This window comes from Knufia obscura (genome assembly GCF_036327395.1).
Source record: "Knufia obscura strain CCFEE 5817 isolate CBS 148926 chromosome Unknown scaffold_35, whole genome shotgun sequence".
NCBI lineage: Eukaryota > Fungi > Ascomycota > Eurotiomycetes > Chaetothyriales > Trichomeriaceae > Knufia > Knufia obscura.
The window spans coordinates 1-25,351 of NW_027042721.1; the positions used below are offsets into that span (position 1 = coordinate 1).

The 25,351-nt window shown below is 52.4% G+C and overlaps 10 protein-coding genes across 10 annotated transcripts; 8 read left to right on the forward strand and 2 right to left on the reverse strand.

Annotated features, from left to right (window-relative positions):
• Positions 1 to 337: 337 nt before the first annotated feature.
• On the reverse strand, positions 338 to 777 carry PMZ80_011249 (uncharacterized protein; the record flags this gene model as incomplete). Its single annotated transcript, XM_064879628.1, has 1 exon — positions 338 to 777. A coding segment is annotated over one exon (440 nt), but the record flags the coding sequence as incomplete, so codon positions are not given.
• Positions 778 to 811: 34 nt separating this feature from the next.
• Positions 812 to 2,446, reverse strand: PMZ80_011250 (uncharacterized protein; the record flags this gene model as incomplete). The annotated part of the gene is made up of 2 exons (XM_064879629.1): positions 812 to 2,169; positions 2,368 to 2,446. The coding sequence occupies 2 exons, from the start codon at positions 2,444 to 2,446 to the stop codon at positions 812 to 814; spliced, it is 1,437 nt and encodes a 478-aa protein (XP_064724593.1).
• Positions 2,447 to 3,042: 596 nt separating this feature from the next.
• On the forward strand, positions 3,043 to 3,438 carry PMZ80_011251 (uncharacterized protein; the record flags this gene model as incomplete). Its single annotated transcript, XM_064879630.1, has 1 exon — positions 3,043 to 3,438. The coding sequence occupies one exon, from the start codon at positions 3,043 to 3,045 to the stop codon at positions 3,436 to 3,438; it is 396 nt and encodes a 131-aa protein (XP_064724594.1).
• Positions 3,439 to 3,534: 96 nt separating this feature from the next.
• PMZ80_011252 (uncharacterized protein) lies at positions 3,535 to 4,333 on the forward strand (the record flags this gene model as incomplete). The annotated part of the gene is made up of 4 exons (XM_064879631.1): positions 3,535 to 3,747; positions 3,795 to 3,894; positions 3,955 to 4,175; positions 4,223 to 4,333. 4 exons carry the CDS (start codon positions 3,535 to 3,537, stop codon positions 4,331 to 4,333), a joined length of 645 nt encoding a protein of 214 aa, XP_064724595.1.
• A 5,951-nt stretch (positions 4,334 to 10,284) lies between these two features.
• Positions 10,285 to 11,412, forward strand: PMZ80_011253 (uncharacterized protein; the record flags this gene model as incomplete). Its single annotated transcript, XM_064879632.1, has 1 exon — positions 10,285 to 11,412. One exon carries the CDS (start codon positions 10,285 to 10,287, stop codon positions 11,410 to 11,412), a length of 1,128 nt encoding a protein of 375 aa, XP_064724596.1.
• A 76-nt stretch (positions 11,413 to 11,488) lies between these two features.
• Positions 11,489 to 12,409, forward strand: PMZ80_011254 (uncharacterized protein; the record flags this gene model as incomplete). Its single annotated transcript, XM_064879633.1, has 1 exon — positions 11,489 to 12,409. The coding sequence occupies one exon, from the start codon at positions 11,489 to 11,491 to the stop codon at positions 12,407 to 12,409; it is 921 nt and encodes a 306-aa protein (XP_064724597.1).
• Positions 12,410 to 13,589: 1,180 nt separating this feature from the next.
• PMZ80_011255 (uncharacterized protein) lies at positions 13,590 to 14,039 on the forward strand (the record flags this gene model as incomplete). Its single annotated transcript, XM_064879634.1, has 1 exon — positions 13,590 to 14,039. The coding sequence occupies one exon, from the start codon at positions 13,590 to 13,592 to the stop codon at positions 14,037 to 14,039; it is 450 nt and encodes a 149-aa protein (XP_064724598.1).
• Positions 14,040 to 16,488: 2,449 nt separating this feature from the next.
• PMZ80_011256 (uncharacterized protein) lies at positions 16,489 to 17,691 on the forward strand (the record flags this gene model as incomplete). Its single annotated transcript, XM_064879635.1, has 1 exon — positions 16,489 to 17,691. The coding sequence occupies one exon, from the start codon at positions 16,489 to 16,491 to the stop codon at positions 17,689 to 17,691; it is 1,203 nt and encodes a 400-aa protein (XP_064724599.1).
• A 2,653-nt stretch (positions 17,692 to 20,344) lies between these two features.
• PMZ80_011257 (uncharacterized protein) lies at positions 20,345 to 21,954 on the forward strand (the record flags this gene model as incomplete). Its single annotated transcript, XM_064879636.1, has 2 exons — positions 20,345 to 21,714; positions 21,774 to 21,954. 2 exons carry the CDS (start codon positions 20,345 to 20,347, stop codon positions 21,952 to 21,954), a joined length of 1,551 nt encoding a protein of 516 aa, XP_064724600.1.
• Positions 21,955 to 22,461: 507 nt separating this feature from the next.
• Positions 22,462 to 23,947, forward strand: PMZ80_011258 (uncharacterized protein; the record flags this gene model as incomplete). The annotated part of the gene is made up of 7 exons (XM_064879637.1): positions 22,462 to 22,552; positions 22,613 to 22,698; positions 22,754 to 22,921; positions 22,998 to 23,230; positions 23,287 to 23,428; positions 23,483 to 23,630; positions 23,694 to 23,947. The coding sequence occupies 7 exons, from the start codon at positions 22,462 to 22,464 to the stop codon at positions 23,945 to 23,947; spliced, it is 1,122 nt and encodes a 373-aa protein (XP_064724601.1).
• Positions 23,948 to 25,351: the final 1,404 nt, after the last annotated feature.

Below are 25,351 nucleotides of genomic sequence, written 5' to 3' on the forward strand. Positions count from 1 at the left end.
GCTACAAAAAGAATCTACCGTAATCGACTCACCTCTATCGGGTCGTGCAAAGGAGACACGCAGCAAGGGGACAGCTTCCACAGCCTTGTTCGATCCCTCCCTCTGCCATCGAAATCGATCTTCTACGCATTCTACTCTGTATTGTTTGTTCCCGCCTTGCATCCCAACATAGTCCTTGAGAAGATCTCAAAGGGATGGGACAGCTTCCTGCCTGTTCGAATGTACCGGCTCTCAACTGATGATGTGCTCATTCACGACGCACTTGCGCGGACGGGTATCTAGGTTGGTCGAGGCACGACGTTTGCGCTGGAGTTCTCCCAAAGCTTGAAAGTGGTACATCTGGAGTTCGTCCGCGTGGATCAGGTAGATGCGTCGGTCAGGATCCTCCAAGGCGGCCCGAACACAGTGACGTGGGGCGAGTGGACGGAGTTCATGGGTAAAAGCGCGATGGTGGGTTTGGGTGTAGCGCTGCACGATGTTTTCAACCGCAGCATGGACCTCGTCATCGATCGGGACCAATTCTACAATCTTCTGCTCCTGTCCCTCACACAGCACGAACGTGATTTCGTCTGCTGCCTCTGAGGAACAGTCTCCGTGAGAGGACTGGTTCGCAGGTGCTGAAGCATCCTCTACCGGGTCGTCCGAGTAGTGGCTGATCGAATAGGTTGTGGCCAGCTGCTGACGTATCAACACCAAGGCTTGAGGGTCGTCAGCTGGCCGCTCCCCATCCTCAAAAGTATCGCCGTGAGGAGCCAAGGCAGGGGAGTCAATATCCATGCTTTGCTGCCGTGGACGGTCTACCAGGCTGGGACTATGATGCACTGTCACTGTCAGTGGGAGAGGTCGGAATGCCTTCTGAGATCTCGACAGCAGTGAGCAGTCTGGGGTCGAGAGGACCAAAGAATGACAAGTAAATATCGCGTCGGACGAAGAAGGCCGTGAGTCCACCAGTCTTGTCAACACGATATCCACGGTGCATGTTCTCGAGCGTCAGACTGGAAGCACTCTCGGCGAATGCCTGATGGAAAGGTCGACTCCAGCGGCGTCGCAGTTCCTCTCCGCCGCCGTCGGTCACCAACACAGCCGGGGTATCGTGGTATTTATTTGGCTGAGCTTTCTCATACAAGGTCACCATTGCCTCCACCACAGAGTCCAGGATGGCAGGGTCATAGGTGAAGTGCTGCGGGTCACGAGCCCGGAGGAGCGAGCGGCGCGCTTCCACTCGGTCAGGACTTTGGGTCATCGTCTCGGCGATACGGGAAGACCGGAAGCCGAGCTCCTGAGCTGTCTTCGCCAGTCGATACTTCGCTCGAACGCTGGCATCGTCTGTCTCTCGACTGCCGCGACATTCAAGCTTGATTCTGCTCGGGCACAGCTGCTGTAGGTCACGCATCGTGGCCAGAAATAGGCGGCGAATGGCGAGGTCCAAGCGGTCCTCACGACGGAGGAGAAGCTTTGGTATACCCAAGGTGTCTGACGTCCCGGTGGTAGGCGGAGCTGATCTCGGTGACACAAATGACTGATCGAGCACACGATGCAGTGTCTGACCCCGAGGAATCTGAAACAGAGCCCTCACACAGCCAGCCACGTCTTCCAAATGGTTAAAGTCTTTGCAGCAGACCGCCAAAGATGGGATGCGGCCCGGATAGGCCATCATCTGCTGCCAGATGTGTTGACGCTCTGTCGCGTCGAAGTTGCCCAAGATGGCGCCACGGCGAACGAGGGGGTCGAGCAGCTTTCTGTCCCCGTGGCAATACATGGGACAGCGCAGACGAACGGTTCTCAGGGTCAACGGATCCAGCCGCTCTTCTGTCCGAGGGATGCCCGCCAACAACCGTTGCCAAGCGCTCAGCATATAGAGCAGTGAATGCACAATGATCTCGTCACACTGGAGTCGCAATAGGCTGCCAATATTGCCCGTGATCAACTCGCGTCCAAAAGCCATGAACTTCGCCACCTGGCGAAAGGCGTCAGCCAGGCTCAGTCGGCGCAGCAGCCGTTTCAGCTCTTTGACCTCGTTCGGAGACCGAATCTGAGACCACCAAGAGTCGATCGTCGGAGCATCTGAAGACGAGCAGCGAAGGATGTGGAAAAACACATCGCCAGAGTTGGGGGGCCGCTCGTTGAGGTTCTGTCGCACCAGTTCACGACGAAGCTCAGAACTAATGGCTACAAGATGGGTCAGTGATTCGTGTCTGATTCGACGAGCGGTAGATATCCGAGGGAATGCTCCATATATGAGATGCAAGGTATGAACCACGGTAGAGAAGTCAGTTCAGTAATCCGAGGGTGGGCAACAAGAGGATGCACGAGAATACAGAACCAATGTTAGGTCACTCACTCGGCGCGTAGAAATCGACCACCCACCAGCGATCGCCGTCCACCAAGTGTCGCTTGGCAGCTTCAATCCGATGGCGCCCATGAAGACAGAGGGCGCGAAATGCATCGGGAAAGATCAACAGAGGCCACTGGACCGGGTCATGGTGCAGCAGTGCCTGCCGCGATGAAGCAGCTCGGGCGAGGGCATCATCGAGCTGCTCATAAGTCACTGTGGCCGGGATGTGGTGTTGAGGGCGCAGTCGTTGGCATCCCGCTTGTCGAAAGAGAGACACGAGACGCCGAACGTTGGACTCGTCACACTGATGCTCGGGCAGCACGTCAAACTGCAGCGCGTCGAGATCGAGTCGAGCAGAGCCACAGAAGGCGTGATGTCGCTCTTCTTCGATCTGGGTCTCGCGGTCGAGCACATCAAACTGGGGCCGTGTCGCACACGGACGACTTCGAGGCATGGAGTCGAATATGACCAGGTGTCTCAGCTTTTGGGTTGTTGATGAGAGAAGGGAGACTGCATCTGATGCCGCGTGACTGCTGACGAAGAAAAATGTGCTTGCTCCCTCCTCCACCACAAAGGGTGGGGAAATTGCGCCTTCTTTTCGGTATTCCACCACAATCGGCGGTGCTTGGTTCCTCACAACCTGATCTTTGCTTGAACCGGATACATTTGATCTTCGGTCATCGTAACATTTCGCGTCTACCACCTCGATGGCGCTCAATCGTTACACACAGTTTCCGCTGAAGTATTTCAAGGATAGCGACTCAACTGAGAGACAGGCGGACAATCGATCTGAGGGCGTTGTTGATACGGTCAGTAAGAGGGAGGATAGAACGAAGCCAGTCCAAGCATCAATCGATCGTAGTACCCAGTTGCCAACAAGCTGGACCGGTGGCAACGACCATGAGAACAATGGCAGCAATCTCGCCGTCAGCAACACCGCTAGACCCAGCACTCCACTCGGCGCAGACTACGTCAACAATACCCACAGCGGCATTGAAGCTGCGCCCACAAGCTCGGCACCTCACAGCACTAGCGATAGCGCAGGCAACAAGATCAGCAATGACGCAAGCGAAAGCGCTCAACCGTGTCTACAGCGTCAATGAGGCACTGTGTGGGCAGCATACAGTTCTCGCTGTGAATTGGACCTGCACAAACCTGTCGACATTGCAGTCTCCCGGACGGAGCCAAGTAAAATGGTCATGGCGCGACGACCAGCGGTCGACATGAATACCAAAAAAACGGAGATGGTGGCCCTGCTGATGCAGCAACCCAACTTTGCCGCCTGTTGGGAAGTGTTCGATGCAGTGCCCACACCGTTCTGGGTCTGTGAGTACAGTATCGTCACCCTGGAGCATGTCTGTGCCTTACCCACATTTCCCACGGTGATGGAAGTGACAGCCATCGCCGGTCAGGTAAGGCACGACAGATACCCGTTTGACGCTTCGCTGACGCGATATAGCTTCTGAATGCCGTCGTCTTTCTGGATTGTCATCGACTGGCACACCCCGTCCTGAGCGCCGAGAACGTGCTGGCCATGCCCGATGGCGTCATGAAGATCGGTCAGTCGTCGAGCTGCAAAGAGTGCGATCTTCACGAACACAGGAGCTAACCCGAGACAGCGGAGCCGGAGGTGTGCAAGCCACAGCGAAGCTATACGAAACTCCCGAAGAACACTCATCAAGTCGGCGATATCTTGTCACTGTTGACCACCAAGAGTACCAAGAATTTCAAGAGTTCTGAGAGCTTACAGCCAACGCAATACGACTGCGAACGCTACCCCCCGGCAGGGCTGGATTTTTTTGCCAGCTGCTACACCAGAACAGCCGCCGACCTGGTTCAGGTAAGTGCCCCTGATATCGATCAGCAGCAGATGCTGACCTACCACAGCATGAATTCTTGTCCGTCAACTGGCACCCTGAGGAACTGACGGCTCTGGTGGCGGTAGCAGGCTTCGTGGTGCATCGCTTTTTTGGCTTTTCGGAGCACATTTCGACATAGAGTGATCGGGATGTCTGCCTACTTTCTTGCTGCACTCACATTCCGAGTAGTCTTGTACTGTTTCTCTCCAAATGTGACATGTCTACCTCATACCTTTCGTCCATCCAGATCATGCGTCCCTGTAGGCACTAGATCATGCGTCCATATAAGCCAGAAAACAGTTTTCCATTCGCCAAAGTCTTCCATATGAATCCATCAGACAAGCCTCACGACAAACCGCGAATACATCCAGTTCGCGACACTCCCAAACCATAAAAGTTGACCCCAGCGAGTGGACTCGTCGAGCCAAATGGCGTCTGTGAAAGACACATCCTCTTCCAAACTGACTAAAGCTTACCGGCCGTGCCAGAACAGATCATTGATTAAGCGAATGGGGAGATGTGCTTCGGACCATTTGGCGTGTTTGGCGATCACGAGCAATCAATTCACGTGGATTGAGTGCCTCGTGAGAGCAAGTGACGGCCCTTGGGAAGTGGTGGGAGATGGAAGACTGAATACAAGTCACAGAGAGGACCGAGACGACCCCACAGACTGTCCAGCTGTCCCTTTCCATGTACACACAGAATGGTGGGTGTGTCAGATGACTTGACACTTTGCTCGATGCTCTGGTCAGACAATGTAGGCTGTCTTCATTGACGTAGAGTAATGGCATGTCACGCAACGCAGACAACTCGTCCTCTTGAGCTTCTATATCTCGCCATCACCACTCCGCCTCTTGTGCCTGTACTAGGTCTGACCAGCTCGCTGCATGTCCCCCATCGCATATTACGCGGTCGTTGTGGCAGGACTGCTCGTGCTCTGCATGAGCCATGGATGGATCCAATATTTGAGTCATCGAGTGTATGGGATGCAGCGATGGCTGTGGATGCATCTGTGCCGCCGTCACTCGATTTGGAACTCCGCATGGCTAGGTTCGTGGACGTGGTGGACGGTTGGGGTCCAGCTGGGATTGATGGGAGCGCATCTACTGTTGATCTTCTTGCCGTCGACAGATATGCGCCGCGTAGCAGGCCGCGCTGGCGAGCTGGCTACGCTGCACCTGGGCGTATTTTGCCTCGGTCCGCATCTTTCCTACCAAGCAGACTGCCTACACCTCAGCCTGACAGACATGCGCTTCGTGCATGGGTGCTTGTCGGGATCTTTGGTGTTGGCGGTCGCTCTGCATGCCATCATCCCCAAGCCGAGCGCGTCAGCCTTTGCTGACGGACTGTCCCAACAGCTGTATGGAATTGTCGTGAGTCCTGGTCAACCTCTCTTTCGGCAGACATGATATACTAACCCGAGCAAGGCAGCGCTGGCCCTGGCAACCATGCTGGTATTGTGCTGGCCACCCGTGCGACGATGGTGCTACGAGCTCTTTCTCCGATCTCACCAGGTGCTGGCATTAGGCACGCTATGGGCGGTCTGGGCCATGTGCACCATACCACTACCCTCGCTCAGTACACCGTGGTCGGAAGTGTCAGCTGCTTTACCTTGCTAACCATCGTCCAGCTGTTCCACATGCTCTGGGTTCATCGGTGTTTTTGGGCTGGTCTGCCTCGTGCGCATATCACTCGCATGGACAACGCAACCCGAGTGGCCATCTGGACACCCCGACGGTACCTGGTGCGACCAGGGCAGTACATCAACATCTGGATGCCAGGGCTTAGTCTGCGCTCCTTTTGGGAAAGCCACCCGTTCTACGTGGTATTCGCACACCACCGCGGTCATGGCACCTTGCTGGAGCTCATGGTGCAGCCCCGACGAGGCTGGACCGCCAGATTGTGGATGTACGCCCGTCCGACAGCGCCCAACCATATCGAGGCGGTATTTCCGTCTCCCGACACCCATCTCGTCTTGTTCAGTGGTCCCCACGGCGGATCTATCCGTGTCGAGGAGTATGGGGTCGTCGTGCTGGTCGCCTCGGGTTGGGGTTTGATGGGGCAGATGCCGTATCTCCAAGCGCTCATTCGTGGCCATCGGGAAGGGGTGATGAAAGCGCGTCGCATTCACCTGATCTGGCAGTTGAATACCGCGGGTAAGTTGATGAGCAGAACGCCATACGACGATGGCTGTACTGACAGGGCTAGCCGAGGGCGCAGCCGCCCACACCCTCCTCAATCGAACATTGGCGCAAGATACCACCGAGGATAGCGATGTAAGGGCATAAGCCTGCACTTCAAGTCAGGACAGACTCGCTGACCCATCACAGTTCTTTAACATCTCCGTCTACCGACGTCAGGAAAGGACCGAACTCCAGTTCACAGGCGCCGAGTCTAGGTATCTGTCGACATCTGACGTCTGGATGTCGGTTCCTGGCTGCACCCGTCTTAGCATCTTCCACAGTGAATCTGGCATCCCAGGCGGCTGTGTGGGCTCTGGTTGTTGACTTGCGATGAACGGATACTCTCTTTGAAGAAACCCGCGCACTTGCGCCACGATGAGCGTCGCATCAGCAGCGCCCATATGTGCTCGGATCAGCGAAGTCTTGATTCGTGGATCCAAGACCGTAGCGACGTAGTAGAGAATGTTCTCGTCCATCTTACGGGTGAATTTCTCTACCTTCTCAAGTGCAGGTCGTACCGCGGCTTGCACCGTGGCATTCACGACCGAAAAATCGCCTTGTGCACAGCATACGTCGTGGAGCAGATCGTTAAGGCTCCAGTAAATCGGTAAGCTATCCGCGACAGTAGGCATTCTTTGAGACATGACGTTGGTGTATTCCCAGAAGGGCTTGAGGACAGTCTCGAGCTGTCTAAGCAACAGCCAGTCCTCCTCGGTTGGTAGAAGAGCTTCGACCTCGGCATGAATCCGGACGAACTGTGTCAGTTCTTTCCGGAGTCGCAGCGCATCCGTGATCATTATGAAGGTCGAATTCCACCGAGTCTCAACATCGTAGCTGATCAGCTTCCGAGGCGACACACGTCGCCATTCTTGAAGACGCTGAGGACTTCGAGCAATCCAAAGCACCAGTAGCCGGATTTTCACGATGACGTTTTTCTCGACGAGTACGCTGGTGCCTGTCTCGAGAAGCGACAGACTCCTTGTAGCGCTAGCCTGATCCAATGCGACTTTCGCTTCTTTCATTGAGCCTGCCCCGAAATGTGCTAAGATGTCTTTACAGATCAGATTGATGATGTGTGCTAAACAGCGAATAAAACTTGTCCTACCGTGAAACCGCATCAGTGGCCTCAGTCGGAATTCGCTGTCTTCGTCGTCATACGTCTTAGACAGTTCCGCGTAGAGCGCATCGCACATCGTCCCGTTGTTACCGGCATTGTCTCCAGTGATGGTTAGGAGCTTTGGTGCGATCTCGAGCTCGTGCAGCATGGCCAGGACCACTGCCGCCATGTTTTCTCCCGAGTGTGGCCCAGGCAGTTCGACGAAATCGAGAAGTGCTTCTCGTCTCTCGAAGGTCGGCGTGACCCAATGACCAATGATGGCTAAAATGCTCAATTGGTGTTCTGACGTCCATGTGTCGAGCGAGATAGCAAGGCTTTCACAATGCTGCGCTAGATCGCGCTTCAAGTCGTCCCGAGACTGGCGGAACTCCTGCTTGACGCGGTCACGTAGGGTGTCCGCACGTCGAAGGGGTACTGTGACCGCGGCGGCATCAAATATAGCCTTGAAGCTTGGATGTTCTACGGTCGTAAAAGGCTGTCGGGTTTGCACAATCCATCGGACCAGTGCTTGCTCCAGACTAAGATTCCCTTGCACCGAGCAGAACAAGCGATCTAGAGGTCCAACGGATTGCCTATGTACGGATGCTGTCTCTGAACCAAGACGATGGCGCGTTCGTAGGTGCGTGAGCAAGTTAGAGGTCGTACCGTAACGCGACGAGTCGGAAGACGACCAGCTGCAACGTTTGCAAACAAGCAAGCGATCGTTCTGGGCCAGCTGCCCCTTCTTGCTCCACTGGGTATCGAGCTCCGTGATCCAAAAGTGCTCTTGGGCCCAGCTGGTGTGCACTCGTCGTCGTTTTGCTAAAGGTTCGACGATGCTCGACGTTGTTGATCGACTAATGTTCTCTGCGCTGGAAGTGGGTATCGATGAGTAGCTACCGGATACTTGTGACACGGACTCAGATGGAAGCGGTCCTTCCGAACCCTCGTGGTCCGCCATCTCGGCGGTTGGATAGGTCGTAGCTTCCTGTAAGGTAGTCGGCATTGGCCCGTTTAAGCCATTGTTCAGTGCCACATAGTCCCTTCGTGGAAGGTTGCGCGTGGCTCGAGGCTCGCGCTCGAAGAGAGCCATTCTGTCTAGCAATGAAGGTTAGAGGACAATATCGTGGTACGGACATTGTGAATGATCGGTGACCAATGCTGCTCCTTAGGACGTAGCGCGTCCACCCTAATATGGCGAAGTAGTAAACAAACCCACTCATCGTGAGCTCTCACCGTATACTGAACGTGTTTAATACGTGATTTACGTGTCACATCCATCGTCTAGGATGGATAGAGATCCTGAGCTCAGTTGAGCGCATATAGACTCTGCTATCGTCGATTTACTGCTTCGTTAGGGTTAAGGATGGCAGCAAATGAGTAAAATCAAGCTGTTACTGGTCGACCTTCGTGTCAAAACGTGCATATCCGTTTTACAAGGAGTAATTTACGCCATCTATTGCACGAAATACTACCTTAGGTTTAGAATAGCATTTGCGAAGCAAGTCAAGATAGCTCTAAGCGGGTTGACGGAATCAGTCATGTGTTGAGGTCAAAAATCAACCTTACTGTCGATGATCGGAACGGGATAACTTGAGTCCGAAGGGTTCGTGAATAGGTGAATATGAATATGAATATTGCGAATATTCACGTGAATAATTATTCACTTTATGCATATTCACATAGAACGAATATGAATATAGGGCTTATTCATATTCGTTTATTCATTTAGGAGCCCTACCCGTGATCTTCCTTCGCCTATGGCTAGCACGGGCAGCCTAGCTTTAAAAATCTACCACTCCCCTGTACTGTACGACCTTGCCGTGATGCATCTTGCATACCACTAACGCATCTTAGCACGCCTCAGGGTTATGCAGCCGTACCTTGCAGCAACCGGCGTAAAGGGATGACCAGGGACAGCTCGGTATTCAAACTCAACTAATAAAGTTACTTGGCTGACGAGGTCGTTTTGCTGGAATACCGCCCAGCACGCTTATCCTTGCCCAATAAGGACTGCGGCAAGCATTGCCTGGCGCTGGTGTCGCGGGAGCAGCTTAGGCAATTGACTAGCGTTCCACCGCTTCTTACACTCTTGCCCTCAAAGTTTCGAAGTCAGGCTCTCCTCTTTTCCGTTACCTCGCAGCACGATGCTCGAACATCCCGGAGCTATTTTCGAAGCTAGACGGTAGACATGTTGTTGCTCGACATGGGTCCAGCGGCATTTGGACCACCGACCATACGATGCTAGCCATCTGGGTCTTCCTCAACCCAAAGTTAGTGGAAATGCAGGTAAAACTCTGGGTAGATCCGACACAATCTTGCTGGACTTCTTTACTGGTGCTATAGCCCTCTAGCATTAAGAGCCCTTCGTATTCTACACAGGTAGGAAGGCGAGCAGACATCGACGTGCTTACCTCTGAGCAATCAGTCCGTTCCTTTGGACGACGCCAATACCTCCTTATTTCTCGACAAGCACTGGCGTCGTGTTACATTGTCACAGCATTCTTGTCTTCAGCTATCAGAAGTTCTCCCCAGGCACCGTTCGAGATAGGATCTACAAAACGAATACCATCTCCCTTGAGGCTGTCTAGGAGTTCGTGACCTTCTCCATCAAAACTATAACGTCTCGAACTTTCGCGCAGCAAAGCGAACTGTCTAAGTTATGTGGAAGACAGGGACTGGATCTGATCCACTGTTGTAACGTCGGCACAGCTTGGATTTCTGGATACGGAACGTTTCTCTTTAGAACTTTCGATCACGACTCGGATGCCATGGCAGCATTGACGGTCTCGGACAAAGAGTGGTAACGAGATGCCACATCTGAGTACCCCTCAAGAGTGGTTCTCCAGCCACAAATCGGAACCATCACGACAAGTGTTGGTAGATCTCGTCAAGGCACACAACAGAGTCGAGAGCGACGAGAGCAATGGAGCAAAGACTAGATCTAGAGGGAGCACTATGACTTCTACCGAATGGCAGCGAGGACGATCCCGAGCAGAATCTCTATCTGACGATGCTTGGTCAAAGCCAGCATCTCCGTATCACGTCCGTCAAGGTTCAACATGTTCTACACGGGACCGATCAGAAGGAGCTACCAAAGCACTGTTGGCCAAGGGTGGGCTGATGTTGAGGAGGACGGGCAGTAAGATAAGCATGTCGTCGGCTGGATCTTCTTCAACGCTTGGCTTGACGAGTCCACCTCGGACAACGAACGTCTCTGTCCCCAACGCGCCGACAAGAAGTGAAGAGCTTCGCAGCAAGACCTCAACTTCATTCGACGTCAGTCAAACAGAACCGACACAATTTGCTGGCCTAGGTCGCATAGAAGAGGCTGGGCTCGCCGACCAGTTCACTGATGTCGTTACCAAGCAGTCTGCAGCACCTGGACTGAGAGGCATCGAAGCCTCCGATATTGGTACGACGGAGGAACCACATCGTGCTCTGGCCATCAACTCTCGCTGGAGTGACTTGGACCCGCCGTCCCCGCAGCTACCTATGACACCACCTCGTCCGACTCCACCACCCAAGGATGAAACCGTGGAAAATTACATCGGTACCAGAGCATCTCCGGAAAAGCCTACAGACACATCTCAACAGCTGAGTCCTCCTACCGCAGGCTTCTCGCCTCAGACGCTTTTTGCAACTGTTGACGTAGCCCTGGCTGGAACAGAGAAATCTACACGTCTGGCAAGCGCAGCTACAGATGACATCAATCTCAACGCTAAACCACTACCTGAGTTAGTGGACACGCAGCCCAAAATACCCATCATACATGCCGTTATCACAGAGGACAACATCGCACGCCCAATGAAAGCTGCTCCTTTACCAGCAGATATCGCCCATATCAGAAGGAAGCTACTTCACCCCAAAGGCCCTGCATCAACGTCAGAGGTCTTCTGTTGCACTTCCTCGTCGTATTTCGTTGTATCGATCGTGTAAATCATCGATGCCAAACCTTCTGTCGGCTGATCATTTGTCGGTCACACCGAAAACTCCGGCTCGCCATCGTTTAGACATGGCATTGTCACAACAAGCTGGGAACACCCAAGCACTCCCTGGACTTTGTGAATCAGGGGTGAGTCTCGCTGCTGTTGACACCACGGATTGGGAGAACGCGGTCGACGAGGCGTGGAGTATTGCGGATGAGGCTGATAATTCCGCCATAAAAAGTAGCTTCTCGAGCTTCAATCCGACGGGCCCGTTCAATGCTGACGGCATACGACCTGCCACATCCAACCAGTTGATGATGGCACCTAGTCGACCTTTATCGGCTGCTCCTTCTCAGCGAGCATCACCATCCTTTGGCGTAGAGTCTCAGAAGCTTGAGAGTGTCCGAGAAGATGGACAACAAACAGATTTGGCTGGACTGGGCATATTCTCTTGCCCTCCTGCCGTGCCTCTGTCCTCCGTGCCGAACTTTTCGCGACCTTCGAACATACATCACGCCAAGAACCGAAGCTCGTTGTGCTACGGCGCAAATGAGGTTCTAACTAGATCCAGCTCGCAGGAAAGCATCATCTTGTCGATTACGTCTTCGACCATCGGAACCCAGAGATCATCCAACTCAAGCATGTGCGCTGATGACCTTTGGAACCTTTCCAGCGCTCCCGAGAAACAATTCATTGATCCAGCTGCGACTGACCAAGTTGAGCAGATTGCAGATCAGACCAATGCGCCCGAAGCTCGCCCCGAATCAGGCTGTCTACCGTCAGAGGTCATCGAGCACTTGTTGTCCAAGGTTAGCATTACTCCAAGCGCCCTGGAGGCTGCAGAAATTCAAGACATCGTTCTGCCAATACCACCGGTTTCGCAACACAAATACAGCAAATCCTCTTCCAAAGTGGCAGTACCAGAGCGAAGGTTACCCGTGATCGCCCGAAGCCGTAAGCGATTCAAAACCACTGGCACTCGCCTCCAACGAAGTGCCCCGGTTTAACATTCACTGTTCCCTAGCGCGATGCCAACTCCGCCGGTGAGCTCTTAGATGAGCTTTCACTTCCGTGTGTCATCACCTGTCACCACTACAAATCGTCTTAATCTTACCAAAAGTACATTGTGACTGTCTAGCTCGCGCTAAATGTATATACCTTTCCCGATCGACAACCCAACCAAATATTTCTTTTGTACAACACGCCCACCGCCGCGCGATAAGCAACGATTAATGCGGATCGAGCTCTCCAAAATCAGCCGGATGCTGAAAGATACCACATACGAAACATGTATTTATGAATAATGATTATACTCGCCGTCCAAGGCAGTCTTTGGATGCTCTTGCATTGCCATTGCCATTGCCTTCTTCACCCCGTTCTAATGGTATCCTTTGATGCGTTATAGGGAAGTTGATCAGCCTTCATGGTTGTGGTCTGCTGTAAGGGGCTACAACTCACTGCCGGTCAAGTAATTGCTTCAGCAACTTGATTTGTTCCTCCTGCTGAGCCATCTGTTCCTTGCTCTGTCTCTGTTGTTCTGTGAGCTGTTTTTTGTTTTGCTTTTGCTGCTCCGCCATCTGCTTTTGCAGCACCGCCATCTGGTCTCTGCTTTGTCTTTGTTGCTCTTCTAACTGCTGTTTCAAGAGGGCCATTTGACCCTTCTGCTTCTTGCTGGTAGAGATGTCAGGTTTCTTGAACCCTGCCGTTTCTTAAGAGGACCGAGCACTCGGGTCTAGCTCCTGGGGTCCGTCTTCCTCAATGCCCATGGTGGAAGTCACACGGCCTCGGCCTTTTGTCAATGGTAGTATGGATATCATCACCACTTGAGTCGGGCTTTTGCCGACAATCCACACAGACCAAAATGCCGGAACGTGCGAATCCTGGCAGATTCAACATTATGGGTCAGTCGCACCGATTGTTCCATGCTGCCGTTGTGGTCGCTGCTTGGGTGCACTGTCAGGGCATCAGGACGGCTTTCTTGTTTCAGCACGGTTATCCTTAGTCTATTCTCTGTCCCATGAAGAGCTTGTGGAAAGACGAGGTTCTTGCGATGTTGTAGGATATATAGGGTATGGAAATAAGGGGTTCCCGGTCGATCACGCTAGTCTCCAAGGACGCCTTGCGGAAGGTGAGCACGGTTTCGGTAAACCCATGGAGATACTGCCAAGACCGTTGGTCTGCCTCGCGATGGAAGCTTATGACAATCTGTCAACATTTCCAGATGTTGTGCCGGCGCTCAAATCACTGAAGGACACGCCAGACGTAGCATGTGTGATTTTCTCGAACGGTACCCCGAGGATGATTGGTAATTCAGTCAGTTCATCGGAAGACCTCAAACCTGTCGGCTCGATATTCTCTCGATTGGTATCCGTGGATCACGTGCGAAGCTTCAAGCCAAACCCCGAAGTGTACAGATATCTTGCACAGTGCGTCGATATGGCTGGCCAAGAGTCCCAACTGTGGCTTGTCAGTAGTAACCCGTTCGATGTTGTAGGTGCCCGTGCTGTCGGGATGAATGCTGCATGGGTTGATAGGGCCGGGAGTGGCTGGCAGGACAAACTGAGCTTAGAGTCTACCAAAATCGTCCGTGGTCTGGGTGATTTGGTTGAATTGGTTAGCAGTCTGAAGGCTCAATAGGTGCCCAGCAAGTGAACGGTTCTCCTGTAACGTGGGTGCGCCTCTCGCGTTGTGAATGGTTGGAAGCTCTCTTGCTCATACACTGAATCAGGTGTGATCAAGCTGGATCATCCTCATATCTCTCCGCAGACTGAATTGTCAAACCAACTCTTGTCGTCCTTTCCTTCTCTCGCTTTGCTACCCATAAAACACTTCCAGCCACAGAGGTGAGGAGGAACAACATGGACAAGCCAGGAATCAGCTGGAGCGTTAGACGCACTGCTCCGAATCATGTATACTTGAGCTTCCTCTTCTTCAACTCTTGCCCCCGTTCCTTCTTGTCAGGTCTCGCAGCTTGAAACATCTCCAATGCTGCAGCGGTTCTGCTCGATATCCTGTCAAGATGAGGAATGACGGCACGCTGGCAATGGGAATGAAGTTGAGGGGCAGTATTAGGACAAATTCGATGATCTGTCGTAAGCTGAAAGGCGAGTAGACGGAGGATATGGTAGGGTTGCCCAGCATCTTGACGGAGTCGGGGGCTGTCGTGTCCAGCATGCGGTCATGTGACGCAAGCTCTTGACGTCCGCAATCAGTCACGACTGCATCGAACACGTCGACCAAAGTTTCCTAAACGAACGTCAGTCATAGACCACTCCCGGATTCACGTTAACGAAGAACGCATCGAAGAGCGGCGCAACGACAGCTGAGCCTTCGCCCAGTGTGAGTACCGCACCATTGGTCCATGCGCCAGGGCCGGACACCTCACGCTGGACGATCCCCACCAGTATGGGCCAGAGTCTCTACCATCCATGGCGCACCTGCGAAGTCTGGAGATCGGAGTCCACCGCGCCACGAATGTTACAACTGCGCAGAGATCAGTGCGAGGTCACCATTTGACGCGTCTCTGTCTACGCGCGCTCGACAGCCAATCAGACACTCACCATATTATGACTAAGCGGGTGCGCCACGATCTACTAGGTTCAGTGTATGGCCTAGACAACGCCCTCGCAGCTGGCGAACGTCTTTCTTCATGTCAGGGCGCAGTTCCGCAACCAACGCATTGACGGCTGTATCGTTGGTCTGCGACAAGGACTCCCAGGCGAACAAACGATCTCGAACTGCGTCAGGATGTCGCCGAGCACTGAAGCGATCTATTCGCCTGTATGACCCTCATACATCCTGCGTAATGCCAACAGCATTGATCGAGTCACCGTCTTGCCTTCCTCTTTCACGACGAAGTGCGCAGCGATACCGAGAAAGGCGTAAGTACTGTACGAAGACGTCCATATATCAAAGCTAATATGAATCTTCGACAGCACCTGCTTTAACACCTCTTTAATTACAGCCTTTGCGGCCACGAATTCGTCCTTTGCCCACGCCCGCAGCGATGCCCTACCAAACAGATAGTCTTTCATACTCAGATTACGGGCGACAACAGCGTCTTTGAAATGTTGGTGGTCAACCGCAGCAAAAGGAATATGCCTTGAGATCGGTTCGATACTGCTTCGCATTTGGCCTTGCCATCATCAATTGCGGTTGATTAATAGGCAACTTCATCTGCTTTGGCTGCGGCGATGACGCCGATGCAAAATCCTCATCCTCTGTGACTGAAATATTACTTGAGGTAGGCTCTTGAATCAGCATACCGTGTTCCATTCTCGAGTGTCTAACAGCGTTTGAAGGCGAGCCTCTTGACAGCGGTATCACCTGCTTGCAGCGGTTGCATTTCCACGCTCGAACAGCGTCTATCTTGCCTGGACTCGGAAGCATGTACGGCCGTCAACAACCAGTATCTCAATTCGCCAGATGTTGATCTACATGAGATCAACCTTGTCCCTCCCGGCTCATACATGGAACTCACAGGCGACGAGTGTTACGAACACGGCGTTCTCAGAGAATGGCACGGACGTCATCGTAGGGGACTGGTGAGCATCAATTCCACCAGGTCGAGCACAATATGGGAGCTGTACAATGGGTTCATTCCTAGCTACATTTGGCGTCCGAAAAGCTGTGAGCGATGCTGAAGGCCCCTTTGCTGTCCTATTGTCTTCAGTCTCCTCGCGGAAGTATTTATTCAGGGTAGAGCCGCACGTTTTCCGATGGCCGCATCACGCTTCCGTAGTCTCGGCCCACTTCCCGAATGCAATTACAACGTGCTTCAGGGTTCTTGTCGCGACAAACTTCGTCCAGTTCCCTATGTATTTACATACCCCATAGGGATGCCGGATTATTTTCTAAGCTTGCTGCGTCCTCACAAGGCATACCTGGTACCTTGCATGGACATCATTTGCGTCAAAGCGAAGCGAGTCGCCGTAAATATGATGACATGTTCAGGATTCCCGTCGTTCCGGCCTGCCTCCCCGCGTAACGCGTCACCATGATTCGAATGCCTGTTAATAACAGAGAGATTAGCTACTACTCGTCTGTCTCTACCTTGGCCAACTACTATACTACACTAACATACATAATGGCACCACCAGAGTTTCCCTTCCCTCGAGACCACGACTATCAACCGCCGAGTCTCAACCAAACGCTACGACACGAATGTCCAGCAACCAAAGTCAAGCTCTACGATGGCAGCGAGTCATGGCTGTTCGTCAAGCACAAAGACATCTGCCAAGCTCTATCAAGCGAGCATCTCTCAGCAGATCGTAGAACTCCAGGCTATCCGGAGATTCATGGCAGCGGCCACAAAGCCAAAGAAGCTCATCCAACGTTCGTCAATCTGGATAACCCAGAGCACAACAAACAACGAAACATGTTAGAAGACGCCTTCACGCCTGGAGCCATCGAAAAGCTGAAGCCCATGATCCAACAGACGGTCAATCACGTCATCGACGACTTCGTGAAGAAGTACCAGGAGCAAAATTCGCCGATCGACCTAATCGAAGAACTCGCGACCCCAATCCCAACTCAAATCATCTACCGTGTCCTCGGCGTTCCCGACAAAGATATTCCCCGTCTCAGCCAAGACAGCGCCGTCCGCACCGGCACATCCCGCACCGCAGCCGAGCAATCGAACCAGAATCTCCAAGACTACATGGCGTCACTCGTCGACACACGCATCGAGAAGCCTGAGGACGACATGATCAGCAAGCTTGCGAGCGAGCAGTACCGTAACGGCCGCCTCTCACGAGATGACATCATCCAGATATCCTTCATGATCCTGACAGCCGGCAACGCAGCACTGATCAACAGCATCGGGCTTGGCGTGCTCACGCTCCTGCAGCATCCTGATCAACTCGACGAATTGAAAAAAAACTCCAGCCTAGCACCGCAGGCCGTGAACGAGCTGTTGCGATACAATACGACGTCCGCCTTGAACTCGCGTCGGGCCGTGTTGAGCGATGCCCAGATCGACGGCGTGACTGTGCACAAGGGAGAGAGTGTCATTTGCTCCGTGCAGAGCGGCGATCGAGACGAGGATAAGACTGAGAAACCGGAGTCGTTCGACATTCACAGGAAGTATAGTCGGGAAGATGTCCTTGGCTTTGGTTATGGACCGCATAGGTGTCTGGGTGAGGCCTTGAGTAGGGCGGAACTCAAAGCTGTGTTTGCGACGTTGTTTCAGAAGGCCCCTGGCTTGAAGCTGGCGGTAAAGTTTGAGGAGCTAGAGTTTTCGGATCCGAAGCAGAATGCTGGCGTGACAAAGTTGCCTGTTACTTTGTAGTCGTGGTGGAAGATAGCTTGTGAGAACATGATCCCTCGTAGTAGGAATGGGATTCTCGTGCTTACCGCGACTCACGGTGGCGGCGAATAAAAGATTGACGCGAGCCAAGAAAATCACGAATTTTTGCATACTCCGATAAACATCGATGAGTGTAGGACGGGGTCTTCTGTTCTAGATTGCTGATAACGCTGCGATTTGGCTGACGGAGACATAAGCACGTGGTGCATCTGCGAAAAGTCGAAAGAGCATTCTATGATTCCAAAATCGTGAAAGTATTCCATGCTGGCGGTCTTTATTGGAGCTCTCATGGGATGGCATGCCTGCCGATTCTTACCATATTCATATTCGTATCCGTAGACTGCGAACAATGCGAATAATTATTCGTACGAATATAGGGCATATTCGTATTCATATTCGCATATTCGCAATGTCCTCGGTCCCACGTTTCTCCGTTCCGATCGAACGGCGACGATGCTTCCCAGCCTCCCACCTACATCTTTCCCTGATCTGAAACTGCTTCGTCTTTCCCTCCCTAATGCTCTGCGTGGACTGCCAAAGTTTCAATGGCGTTGGATGGCGCTATCCGCCATTATCGCTCATCAATTTTTATGAACGCTGGCTCCGTGACGGCTGATGCAAACCGTACTGAATTTATTTGTGAGGGAAGCAGCCAGGCATCGCAGGGCTGAAGTTCTAGACTAAGCCTTGCGTCGCACGCCGGACCTCACACTCGACCTCACACTCGACCTCACACTCGACCTCACCATGACGGCAGTGTCACCTAAGTAGCCTCCAATCTGCTTTATTCCCCACGTCAAACCTCGATTTTTACCGTGAATGACCGTGGGTCACTGTAATACCTTCAGTTGAAACCTGGCCATGTCATCCAAGGACGTGGACTTGAATCTCTGAGCGATGTTCACGAAGATATTGTCACATGATGATGACTAATCTCACCTCCGCCGCCGGTGCAGCTGCAGCTCCAAGAACCCCGCCCGGCTTGTCTACGGCGTGGACGTCTCATTCGTCCTGCTCCCCAACTTCACCGATGGAGCTCCAGCCAAAGTACCGTTCAACTCCAGCAGACATTGTTGTGGTGTGACCAGTGTCAACCACCAACGGATGGAAGGTTTACCGAAGCAACTTGTGGAGGTTATCTCTCCTGTAGATAGAACACACCGCACGAGAATGAATACCAGTATACCACGAACACCTTGTTTCGCTATCTACTTTTACGCATACATATAGAGCACCCGTACAAGCCACTACAACATTCCTTGATGTTATTTAGCTCGGTTCATGTCTCTTATGTGTATGGTAGGACTGTGAGATGTATTGGTCCAAAATCTGAGCCGCTGTCTCAAAGGCCCGCTCGATATGTCCCCCATCTTTCATATGCACGCACGATATATCGACGGCTCTCAATGTTTACTTTTTCTCCGGGAATGCACCATGAGCCTTTGCCCTCACCAGAGAGGCCTTTGATCATCGATGGCAGATCACTGCCTCTTGGACCAAGCGCATATTTCTTCTTCCAGGCATGGTTGAAATGTTCCCGCCGAGCGCTCACTTCGCCCCCAGTGATTTTAACCGTCCATTCTCCTTCAGACGTCCGGATTATCGTATGAGTCTTGTCCTGCTGCATAACCAAGTAGGCGTCTCCAATACGGGCCAGGAATGTCTTGATGATGTGGTTTTGCCCATCTCGCAGGACACCGTTATCGGACTCCAAGATCCACGAAATGCCGTGCCCTGATCCGCCTGGACCCTCGTGAAGCGGTAGATATCTCCATATTTCTTCATAATCAGTCGCAGGAGCTCCTGGCTTGTCCGGACGACCCATGGTTCCAGTCTCCAGATCATCTCCGTTGGGGAGGGCGCTGAAGGGACATGGCTGACTGACATTGAAATTGTGAAGCGAATCGATCTCGTGTGTAAAGGTAACGTGACCTGTCATCGTAAGGTTTCAAAGTCATCGTCATGGAGGACGGCTGTTTCAGCCCCTTGATGGATACCGTACGTGGATTCTCCCCTTCTGAAAGGTACTGCCCTGCAAGAGCCCAATCAAGGCCACCGCTCTGTTTGTCGATTCGCAAATCGACATACCACTCCCCCACTTGACAAACAAGGGTGTCGGTATTCTCAAATGGGAGCTCGGGCAACCAGCGCAGTGATACGCGTGTCGAGAGGTTCGATTGCGACGGGGAGTTCGACGACGGAGCCATCATGAGATTGAAGCACCCAATCTATTAGTAGAGCAAGATTGTCTCAACGAGTAATATGCATTTTCCTTCAAAGACCTTACCGAGGTGAGATTGCGGCCAAACAGAATGTTTGACCGATTTGGGGTAGGAGATAAGAGCTTTATTCAAACTCAAGGGACCTTTGAGCGGAGATCTCCATCTCATTCTACCATCTGTGCCTCAATCTAGGGCAAAGCTCCGTACTGTACTTGGGCTGCACGGGCTCCAGCCTAGGCTTCAACCCGTTCCGTTTGATGGCGAATTTTCTACAAGGTACTGTACACCTCGTTGCCTCTTGCCGATATAAATGACTGTCGGGGTTGAGGAGATAAAAGGTGGGATTCAACTCTGGTGTACGTCCTGCGATTGTGTGTACATCTTGAACCACCCCACTTCTTGACATCTGCAAAATGTCTTTGACGCTTGCTGCTCTCGCTACACTCAGTGTAGCCTACCTTGTCTATCACTTTTGCTGGTCGCTGTTCTTCAGTCCCCTCGCGAGAATCCCGGGGCCCAAGTCTTTCGCGTTCAGCCGCTTGACACTCGCGTACGAGGACTACAAAGGCACTCGCACTCGCAAGTTGAACGAACTCCATCGAAAATATGGCCCAGTCGTGCGCGTCGGTCCAAATGAGGTGGCATTTGACAGCCTGTCTGCCCTCCGAACCATTTATGGGGCTGGAAGTGCCTTCGAGAGGACAAGCTTCTACGACATGTTCCAAGCATATGGGCGGAAGAACATGTTCACCTATGCATCAACGAAAGACCATGGTGAGCGAAAGAGGATGCTCGCTCATGCCTATGCCAAGTCTGTGCTGCTAAGGGGTCGAAACTCGGAAATGATCATGAGCAAAGCCAACAATTTTCTGGAGCTTCTGGAACGTGAGGGCCGAACGAGCGAAATCTTTAGCACACTCCATTACTTCTCGATCGACAACATCACCGAGTTCCTGTACGGAAAATTTGGGAAGACAGCATGCTTAGAAGGCGTGGCCAAGGACCGTGCTCTCATCAGCGACATTATGGACGTCTCACGCAGAAAGCTGACCTGGTTCACCATTCATTTCCCTAATTTCACGTCATGGCTGTACTCGCAGACCGGCTTCATGGGCGGCGTTGCTCAGCATTTCTACCCTATGGCGACACCAACCACCTACACTGGCATCAGACTCCATGCAATGAAAGCTTGTCAGGCTTATTCCAGTGCTTCTGAGGACCAGAGGGCTAATGAAGAGTCTGTAATCTCCAAATTGTGGAAGCATCATCGCACCGCCAAGGAGAACGGTCTAGACGATCTCGACGTCGCAGCCGAATGTGCCGACCAACTTCTCGCCGGCATCGACACGACCAGTGACACCTTGATGTTCTTGATCTGGTGTCTCTCTCGGCCTGAGCACAAGGCGTACCAACAAAAGGTCATTGACGAAGTCAGCAAGATCTCCAACGCCGAACTCAACGCCGATGGAATACCTCACTCAGAAGTATGCGACAAGCTGGCCTATGTGGACGCAGTCATCAAAGAAACACTCAGGCTGTTTGCGCCGCTCCCAGCTTCTGAACCTCGCTCCCTCCCTAGAGCATCCACCATTGATGGCTACTTGATCCCAGCGCGCACGGTGGTATCCATGTCACCCTACACGCTCCATCGCAACCTAGAGATGTTCAAGAACCCGTCGGAGTTCAACCCAGACCGGTGGCTCGATCCCTCCCAGGATGCTGCGGAAATGAAGAAGCTCTTCTGGGCTTTCTCCAGCGGTGGAAGAATGTGTATCGGCATGCAGTAAGTTTCTGACACCTGTTGTTGCTTCGACGTAAACATTTACTTATTTACCCCTGCAGTCTCGCCATGGCAGAAATGACCACCCTGGTGGCCTCTATGTACCGCAAATATACGACCAAGACTAGCGGCGAGTTTAACACCGTCTCGCCTGGTATCACTAGCCGTTTCGAGGTCTTCTATGATGAGACCTGCAGGGACGTACGAGAGCATGAGTGCAGGATCCAGTTCGTCCCTCAATAATGGGCTGAGTATCGCTAGCGATTTTGGAATTACAACAGACTGCCTGATACTCTGCATTGATCACAGCCTAGTTTTGCTTCGATGAGTTTACGAGCATGCTGTCAAGTTGAACATGAATAAATGAATCAAGATTGTACTTAGCGATTTACAAGAGAATGTATGCATTTGTTGTACTCACGCTCTCTAGTGAAGTGATGCCATCACGGCGATAAGATAATGCCCCTCACCAAGAGCTTCGGAACTCGGAAGACCGTCCGTGAAGAATCTGACCTTTTTGGCAAGAGCGTCCACAGCCCTTAGAGACCGTAGTGGGAAGGCGCCTGCGAGCGGGATGGGGCACTTCTTCCTCTGGTCTGGGAGCTCCAGTCAGACACTCCACACCGGACTTAGAATATGACAAACTGCCAGCGCATGCAGGATGAGGTATTTAAATCAACCTATGCCGGCCTGTTGCTTGCATCCTGTATTCAGCCTCCAAGACACCCTGACTGACTGAACCATCCACCAATGAAAGCCAACTTCTGGGAAGGATTGCTCTGGTCGCAGAGCGTAACCGCCGCTCTCAACCTTGGCCCAAACTATAACCACAAGATTGAGAGTACGTCAGATCAAATTCAATGATTATGGGTATTTCACTTCTGGATGCTGACGATGTTAGATCTCGATGTCGACCTCCCCTTCTCCCAACCTGTTACGTTCGCGCATCTTGAATGGCAGCGATGTCTTGCCCAGTCTCATAAGGAGGTATGCCTACCGAACACATCCTCAGCAGCGGTGAATCCATTCTGACATACAACAGCCACTCGACATAGCGATCCTCGGGTTCCCCTATGATACGTCCACATCCTACAGACCTGGCGCCCGATTCGGGCCCCGGGGTATCCGCGCCGGGTCCGCGCGAGAGAAGAAGGGCCGAAGCTACAACACCATCTGGGGCGTGGATCCGTACGGCGAGGGCCTGGAGATTGTAAGTTCAAGTAAAAACATGCCGTTCCCATTCTATTCCATTCCTTCCAAGTACGGTACAGTTAGTGACTGACTAGATCGACTGCGGAGACATCCCCATCACGCCCTTCGACGCTGCGCACGCATTCAAGCAGATGGAACAGGGCTACCGACAGGTTCTGTACCACGGGACCTCGGACGAGAACAAGTGGGAACATCCGCGGATCATCAGTCTGGGAGGTGATCATTCGATTGTCCTTCCGATTCTGAGATCGTTGAAGACAGTCTATGGTCCTATTTCGGTTATTCATCTGGATTCACATTTGGACACGTAAGTTTCGGCGTCGTGTCCTGTCTTTCTATATCGCCTGAACCTGATTGAAACAGATGGGATCCCTACGAGGGATACACGGGTGTTGCGTCGAACCAGAGTGCCATCACGCACGGCACGTTCTTCTGGCATGCCAGTCGAGAAGGATGTATCAGCAAGGGCACTAGTGTGCATGGAGGATTGCGCACGAAGCTCTTCGTATGTGTACCTTCCGCCACACGTTCTGATCGCATACTAATGATCCTTCTCCAGGGACCCAAAGACTACGAAATCGACAAGAACGTCGGCTTCGGCATTATCGAAGCCCACGAGATCGACGAGATCGGTATGGCCGGGATAATCGAGAAGACTAAAAAGATCGTCGGAAACACACCTACATACCTTTCCATTGACATTGACGGTGAGATTGACCTTCTCTTGGCTTGAAGAAGCTTATTTGAACCACGACTAATAGGGCGCATAGTTCTCGACCCCAGCATCGCTCCCGCGACGGGAACACCGGAGTCTGGCGGATGGACGACTCGCGAATTGAAGAGATTCATCAAAGGCCTCGAGGGGGTGAACCTTGTTGGCGCGGACGTGGTTGAGGTGTCTCCGCCGTACGATACAGTAGCTGAGACGACCTCGGTCGCCGCGGCTGATCTGATTGTTGATATTTTGGCGTCGATGGTCAAGACTAAGAAGGCGCCGAAGCTGGCGGCCAAGGATGAGCTATGATTGCGTGGAACGTGAAGTGGCCTAGAGTGAAGTGGTTATGTGATATATAGAATTGGGAAATTGTCACTGGGAATGCGCAATGATCATGCTGATGTTAACGTTTACGTAGATGTATGCTACAGCTGAAGATTACAAAAGGAGTTAGAAGTGTGCCATCTGACCGCAGAGTGTGGCAGGCAAGTTCATTATAGTTCGTCGTACTAGATTGGCAATATCAATTGGCCCGACCGTTTCAATGCATCTCTCCATCCCGTCACACTCGCATCCGCATCCATAACGGCCCAAATATTCTGTATAACCTTCCACTGCCTCGCAAAGTTGCCTACTCGATATCTTTGGATCCGAACCCACCATTCCACCCACGGCTGCCGATCGGCTGCTTCACACGATGCTACAAAAGCCGGCCAGGAGATTGGGGCGGCGCGATTCTCGCCTCCCATGAGACTATCCTTGAGGTCCTTGGTGTTTGTAAGGCTCTTCCAAACGGATCGTACCGCATCCTCAAGATCGACGGTGTAGTAGTTCTCAATCGTCCGGTAGTAGAAAATCAAAAGGGCGCTGTGGGAGGCCCGCGCTTGACAGCGTATGATTTCTACCGCAGTCGTCTGCTCCGGTTTTATGGAGTGGAATGTTTCTGATTCGACTGTCCAAGCGAAAAGCTCATTTCTCAGGTCTTCGCAGGCTTGCACGAGGAATTCTGGGATGTCGCTTCCTTGGTAAAATGCTAGGTATTCCGCTATTTGACACGTCTTGTCCAGTTGATTACCGAGCGCCGGTGTCACGCTGTAGATATATTCTATGCTTGTTTCGTAGCTATCGAATTGTGGGTGGTCGAATAAAGGCTGATCGGGTTGCCACGCGCGAGGTTAAGGCTCGTGTGAAGTGGTCCGGGCGAGTAAAGATAGGAAGTGGCAGATACTGTCGACTTGGCGACTTGAGTTAGTGAGAGCGTTGAGGTGCTGAGGAGGCTTTTCTAATCGGCGACAACCGTCCACGTGACATGTCCGCTCGCTAGTGGTGCACGCCATGTGTGCGGGCACCTGCATTTGCAAATCCTCATATTCACTATCGACCATGTCCATCCTCCGTCATTGATGCATTCCGGCCACACGCTTCATGCGGACTACGTCGCAGAAAACCCTCCCTGTCATTCACGACAGCCTAATCTGTGCCTTCTGCATCCGCCGTTCGTTCTTCCGCAGTGTAGAGATCCTGCAACAACAAGAGGAAGGTTGTTTCTTCCATATTTTCTCCATACTCTTTCCTCGCATTCGATATGCTCTGTCCTCACCTTCATATTCTCATCGTTGCTGCTTCTCCTTCCGAATGACTGTCGCTCCTACCCGTGGTGACGACTGGCACCCTCGACCCTTCTGTTTCGATGTCCTGATCCTCTTTCGAGTG